Here is a 7,629-nt window from a genome sequence, read left to right as displayed (position 1 = left end):
AATTATGTAAAATGTAATTTCTTTAAGTGTGTGTTAAAATACTATATACGCATGTCGACATAAAATTGTTTTAATTGTTTTGGGTTTGTAGTAAAAAATGTAAATTCAATTCGCGGATACATATGGGTAACAATTCAACGCCAAATTACCACATTTTAAAAATTGTATTTTTTTCTTCAATTAAATTTTTTTGTCTTTATACGATTCAAAAGACGCCTACCCCTAAATTATGATATTATGAGCCGTTAATTTTCAAAAGCTCCGAAAATATAAATTTTTAAAAATTGTAAAAAAACAACGGCATAGTAATTTTGAAAAATTCATAACTGCTGATTTAATTATCGTTACCTCTCTTTGCCGGTGGCTATTTTTTTCGTTTAGAAGTGTAGTTTTTGAAAAAAAAAAAAAAATAAAATAAAATAAGAAACAAATAAATTTTTTTGCACCGTTTTTTCTTAACTTTTAACTTAAATTTTCACTTTATTTGAAGAGCGACATTTTTTATGGAAAAAAATTTAATTTACATACTTATCACTGTACAATTTTTAAGATTTGGTGATTTGGTGTGAAATGATCCACATATTATATTCACTATTTTTAGTCAAAAATTTTAGTAGAGTTGTATAAACATAAAGGAATTTTATGTTTTAGAATAAATTATCATCGAAGAATTATGAAGCTTTAATTGTAGAGTGGATGGCGAAGAAAAAGTTGGCCTTGAGTTTTTTCGATGACCACGACACTCAAAATTTTTTTCATATTTTGAATCCCAACATCAGTGTCCCCAAACGTAATTGTGCTCGGCGAATGGTGATAGAGCATTTTCACATTCAACGAGTGAGAGTAAAGGAAATTTTGAATAATAACTGTTCTAAATTTTCATTTACCGTAGATGGCTGGACTTCGATGAACTTCAGGTCATATTACGGCGTAACTATTCACTTCATCGATGATAATTGGCAGCTACAATCTTTAGCTTTAGATTTTGTACCTTCTTGTGGTCGACATAGCGGAAAAGATATCGCAAAAGTTTTTTTTAAATGCATTAAAGAATACGGGTTAGAGAATAAGATTCAAGGAATAACCCTTGATAATGCAGCGGCAAACACTACATTTATGAGAGAATTAAATGTTTTGATGACAGAAAATGACCAATTTTTTGATCATATTAATCAACATTTTCGTTGTTTTGCCCATATTTTGAATCTCGGTGTTCAAGATATTATGAAAATGTTAAAAGTAGACTTTCTTGAATCTGAGAGTGATATTCTGGACAGTTTAATTTCGAAAGTAGAAAATGTTGATGATGAAGAACGCAATCATGACGTTTTAGATGAAGACGAGTCGTTTGAATTGACTTCAATTGATTTCAGTCCATCATCCGCTATTTGTAAATTGCGCAGTACTTTCATTAAAATAAGAAAGTCTGAGCAATTACAAAATAAGTTAATTGATTTTTGTAACATCACAAAAACAAAATATATTAAACCTATTTTGGATGTTAAGACAAGATGGAATAGCACTCATGATATGATTGAAGTAGGAATTAATTTAAAAAATAGTTTAAATTTATTCTGGTTGAGTCACGAAAATAATAAAAGTATAAGTATGTTAAGACTAAATGAAAATGAATGGTTATTACTTGAACAAATATGTATATTTTTAAAAAATTTCAAAATAGTTTCGGAAGCAATTTGTGGTGAAAAATACGTGACGCTACCGATTGTTGTTGTTGCTTTTAACATACTTATCTCAGATATTGATTCAACAATTTTTGAGTTAGACAATAAGGCAAATCGCACTGTTGTTGATGAAACTTTATTAATTGCTTTTCAAGCATCTAGAGATAAGATGTTAAAGCATTACAGGAAAACCAATTGGGTTTATTGTTCGAGTTTGATTTTAGATCCTCGGCATAAGGTCGAAATATTCGACAAAACCGATTGGGGTAAAGAAATGAAGAATGAAGCTATCCTATGTTTCGAAGAGTGTTATAAAAAATACGCTAAAAATACCCTCAATAATCAACCAACTGAGAGCTTAGTCATTGAAAGCTGTAACGATTCTACTAAAAAATGTATTGATATTAATAGCCTATATAAAACTTCGGCAAAAACTTCGAAACATTGGAAAGCTGAGTTTGAAGAGAATTTACGATTAGAAAGAGAAGATAGAAACACAAATATTTTGGAGTGGTGGAAAGTGCATGAAAAAGCTTTTCCTACCCTTTCCAAGATGGCCAAAGATTTATTTAGTATAATGGCTACATCCGTACCTGCTGAACGACTATTTTCTACAGCAGGTATGATCATGACAAAATCACGTACATCATTGAAAGATGATGTAATGCAAGCGTTATTATGTTTGAATTCTTGGTCATCGTGTAATTTAAAAGATAAAATTAAGAATGTAGAAACTTAAATAATTTATGTATATGTAAAAATATTGTTGTATAAAGAACGTTTTAATTATAGTTTAAAAAAATAATTTATTATTTATTTTTTATTTCATATATTTGTTCTTAATATTTAGAACTAAGCGAGACAAGACGAGACAACTGGTAACGAAACGAGACCGAGACGAAACAACTAGTAACGAGACGAGACCGAGACTCGAACGAGACTTAATTTTTTCGGAATTTACGAGACCGAGACGAGATTTTTAGTATTCTCGCCTACTCTCGTCTCGTGTGAAGCCCTAATAATTTTTACGTTTAAAATTACTGGTTCTCGTTACTTATAAAAGACAATTTTTATAATAATATTTTAATGTAAAGTTCGAATTATATAAGTAAGAGTAGGCGGCTCGCCACCTTATGTCCCAGCTATAATTCAGAATTAATAACCAATTTTCGCTTATACAATTAATGTCGGCTGATTAGCCACTAATTATAATTTTAATTTCAAGTATTATTGTATTCATATCGTCGTAATTTTTGTAGAATATATTAGTAATGTAAATTGTACATCCAACAATAATTCTTTTCATTTCAAAATACCTCCCAGATAATCCACTCAGGGTGATCCCGGTCTAGTGGTCGAAAGACTAGGGCCGAAAATAATAATAATAATAATTGTCCATCGGTACCCGCTACCTGGACGTAACAAAATAAAAGTGAGATTTTTCAAAACAAAATAAAAATTAAGAAACATCAAGAGATCATAAATATATAATAATAGCAACGAATATATACATTGATAATATTTTTTACGAGCACCATTTAATCATCAAGAAATCGAAAATTTTTTAACGGCGATTGGGCATATCGTCATTACCAACATCAACGAAAACTGCGACAGCACTAACAGAGAGATCAACGGCAGCGATAACAAAGACAGCAGCGACTACGATCACCAGCGCACCAGCAGCTCATACCTGTATATTCAATTAAGTAGTAAGTCAATTATAGTGTTGAAATTTTTTTTCTCCTCTGTCTTTTAAATATCTATATATAAATAAAAATAAGTATCGAAAAAATGGAAACCTACTTTATGGAGACCCAGAACGGAGTAACAGCATTAGAAGCGCAAATCGAAAAAATAAATAGCAGAAAAACAAGAAATGATAAATAAATTTGAAGATAATTATCAAGCAGCTATTGCACATCAAATAAAATCACATTTCGAAAAAAATCCACCCGTAGGTGCTTCACACCAAACGCCTCAAAACTTTAACTTAACAAAAAATTTAATCACAGGAAATAAAATCGATTATTAAGACTTTTTGAAAACTATTCCAGACTTTGACAGTACAAAAGACGGTTACCCGATAGAATCATTCACTAAAGCGTGCTAAAATGTTAAGAAACTTTTTAAAGACGAAATTGACGATTTCATTTCTTTCTTGAACTTACATTTTTGATATATTAAAAGAAGTTTCATTGTGGATGAAAGAATTTGACAATTTCCGACAAAACCCAAACGAACGCGTCATAGACTTTAATTACAGAGTAAGCCAACACTTACAAAATTCCTTATCAGAAATCGAATATACCGACGGGGAAAATAAAATAGAGAAAGCTACGCTAGCTAAAGAAACCGCTATTCGATCATTTATGTCAGGTTTACACCTGAAATTAGCTATTTTCTCACAAGAGGATAAATACCCAGACCTCGAATATGCGACAAAATCTGCCGAAAAAGTAGAAAGACAACTACAACAAATGAAAAACGTTGACAACTTTTTCAAAGTATATGATTCCCATGCTAAGAAAGAAAGTAAAAATTATTATCATATTCCTTCAGATAACAAACTTGATTCTTTGAAATACTCGGGACAATAGTAATAGAAATAATTATCTTCAGAATTTTTATAATAACACTCAAAATTACGCAGAAGCATTAAAACAAAATAAATATCAAAATAAAAATCATTCAATAGAACAAATTACTAAATTCTGTAAGTTTTGTAAAAGAAACAACCACAATAATAACCAATTTTCGCTTATACAATTAATGTCGGCTGATTAGCCACTAATTATAATTTTAATTTCAAGTATTATTGTATTCATATCGTCGAAATTTTTGTAGAATATATTAGTAATTTAAATTGTAACTTGAATATTTTTTTTTACCTTGACTGATTTAACGATAATTGACAAAGGCATCGCAATTTATTAATACAACTACTCTAATGTGTTTGGTATCATTCGGTTTCGTAGTTTTGAGATATTCTGATTCAATAATATCGTTACTTAACATTTCATAATATTAATTTTATTATTTAGGCTGGCTGGTAGCCACCTAATATTTAATAATATTAATTTTGTTATTCAGGTTGGCTGGTAGCCACCTAATATTTTATAATATTAATTTTATTATTCAGGCTGGCTGGAAGCCACCTAATAGTTCATAATTATTTTAAGTTACGTACATACAAATTGGTCGAACCCAATTTAGCTAATTTACTAAAGCTCATACAGCTTCTATGTCCCATGAGAAGTCGGAAAAACCCTACGCATTAAGGGGCCAAGAAACCGCGCCCTTCTCGGAAGGCTTACCTCCCACAACGCGAAAAGCCCGTAAGCTTCAATTCAGTGAAACAACCGATTCAGGCTTGGGTCAAACTCTTCGTGAACCGGAGATTTCAGAAGACGAAGACGACCCTCCTCGCTCAGGGAGTTCGGTCGACAGTTCAAAAACCACTACCCCGGCAACACAGCTTCCTCCAGCCGCGATTCCTATCCGTGATCCTGTTATCATCCCACAAATTTTCGTACAACAAATTGAGGAAATAAATCAAAACGAGATTCCACTCGGTGCCCAAGCGAATCAAGCTAATCCGGCCATCGACGGCAACCCCCTTGGGCTCGCACAGCCAGATGTCAATCTAAATATTAATCCAGAATCCGTTAATATGGCATTAGCGGCAAACCAAAATATCTCTTTAAGTGACGCACTGTCATTTGTGCCTAAGTTCGAGGGTAACCCCAACGAGCTTATCGACTTCATAAATTGTTGCACGGAAGCGAAATCTGTCTTACCGGCGGAAGCAGAAGGGAATCTCGTTAAGCTCATCTACGCGACTAGATTAGGAGGTAAGGTCAAAACCTCGCTAAATATCAAAATCCCGGCAACAATTGATCTTTTGGCAGAAGCTCTTAAAAAATTGTATACACCAAACAAGTCGCTTTTCCAGCTCCAAGAAGAGCTAGGTCGAATTTATCAGCGGAAAAATGAGTCTGTAATCGACTTCATAAATCGACTCCGTAAGAAGGGGCGCGAAATCGTGGAATGTTACAAGGCGGACAACCCCAACGTGGAAGCGGCTGTTCGGGACGATTTTACTGAAAAAACTAACCAGTCTACTGCTGAATGCTTTGTACAAAACTTGACCAACTAGATAGACCAACGTATGCCAACGTGTGCAACGGTAGAGGAAGCAATCGCGAAAGCTATCAGTATTGAAAAAAAATTAAACTCACGCAGAGAGTTACGCCGCGATGTAAACTCAGAGAGTAAGAAACGGGATCCAAAGAAAGATGACACAAAGAACGGGAACGGGAGTAAACCGGTCAATTATGCCGCACCAAACACTCCTTCGCAAAATTCCTCGGGACCCACAAATCCCATTCATAAAACCAATAACCCTAAACCACCCCAGAAACCAAACCGGGAAAACAAAATAAATCAAGTAGCGGTTAATCCCTTAATTTGTCACAAATGCAAACAAGCCGGGCACTTCACCCGAGATTGCCCGAACCTAACGTGTCAAATTTGCTTTTCAAAAGGTCACAATGCAAAAAATTGTACCGAGCTTCACTCGGGTAATCAAAATAATCCATACGCTAGAGTTAAATGTCAGTTATGCGATTCGTATAGACACACCGCTAGATATTGTCCGGCGAATCCCAATAAACGGACGATATCCGCTCAACCCCAGCAGCAGTACCAACCAAACGGGTTTAATCAATCTGCTCAAAATTTTTATCGGAACTCCAGTCCAAACTATCCCCGTGTACCCAACCCGTTCCCACAGCAATTCCAGAATCAGGCCGTAAATCAATACGCAGCTGACAAATAATGCGATTATCACCGATCACATAAACATGACACTAACGAATGTCGGGCTGTCCAGTACCCCACGAACTCCATGCAAATAAAATCAAATGGTTCTTTTCCCCAGGACGCGGGAAAGAACAACCGACCACCGCGACCGGTGAACCTAGCAGTGGAACCGTCCCCGGAGGACGATTCCGAGTAAACAAAATCAATCTGAATCTAGATACGGATAATTTACCCTATGCTGTGGCGGGTAAAACGTCCGATGGAATCGACATCGTGGTGATGTTAGATTCCGGGGCCTCTCCCAATCTAATCAAGTCTAATTATGTAAGAAAAGATTATAGTATAGATAAAAATAATGTGATCGAGATTCATGGAATAGCGAATATTCCTATCACTACTCTGGGCAGTATTAATCTTCAGCTTTTCGGCAAAACAACCATGTGTCATCTCATCCCTGATGACATGGTAATCCCTCATGCCGGTCTGGTGGGGTTGCAATTCTTCGCGACCCACAGGGCAAAAATTAATTATAAAACTCAGGAGTTGGAATTGGATGGCAAAAATTTTCCTTTTCATCAGGCCAACAGGGTCGAGGATGGAGTAATGCATATTCCACCTCGTAGTGAATCCACCTTCTTCATTGAAGTACAAAACCCTGAAGTTAAAACGGGTCTTGTCCCAAATTTAAAGATCTGTAAGGGGGTATTCGCTGGTAATTGTCTGGTTTCAGTCAATAATAAAAACCGCGCTTACCTCCAGATCTATAACACAACAGAGAAAGAAGTAGCGGTAAAAATCCCCACATTGTCGATTCGTGAAGTCGAAACAATTGACACTTCGAACCCTCCGTACTCAAATGAACACCATACAAGTTGTAAAACAACCAAACGCATTTTCAGCATTGTCAGAGATTATCAGAATCTTGGGAGGGCTGAAAAGATCAAACCTCTGTTACGGTTGGATTACCTGGTTGACGAAGAAAAGCTTCATGTTGAAAATTTAGTAAAAAAATACGCCGATAGGTTCTATATTCCCGGGGAACCGCTGAGTTCCTCCGGCAAATACCGACATTGCATACCTACAAATAGCGAACGTCCAATCACGGTAAAACAATACCGTATTC

At 34.9% G+C, this 7,629-nt stretch overlaps 1 protein-coding gene across 1 annotated transcript; it reads left to right on the top strand.

The window, feature by feature from the left end:
• The first annotated feature begins 5,853 nt into the window (after nucleotides 1-5,853).
• LOC130674199 (zinc finger CCHC domain-containing protein 9-like) lies at nucleotides 5,854-6,522 on the top strand. Its single transcript, XM_057479467.1, has one exon. It carries the CDS (start codon nucleotides 5,854-5,856, stop codon nucleotides 6,520-6,522), a length of 669 nt encoding a protein of 222 aa, XP_057335450.1.
• Nucleotides 6,523-7,629: the final 1,107 nt, after the last annotated feature.

Source organism: Microplitis mediator, chromosome 9 (genome assembly GCF_029852145.1).
Source record: "Microplitis mediator isolate UGA2020A chromosome 9, iyMicMedi2.1, whole genome shotgun sequence".
In the NCBI taxonomy this organism is placed as follows: Eukaryota; Metazoa; Arthropoda; class Insecta; order Hymenoptera; family Braconidae; genus Microplitis; species Microplitis mediator.
The sequence above is the reverse complement of the archived record's forward strand: the minus strand, read 5'-3'. Positions and strand labels throughout refer to the sequence as shown.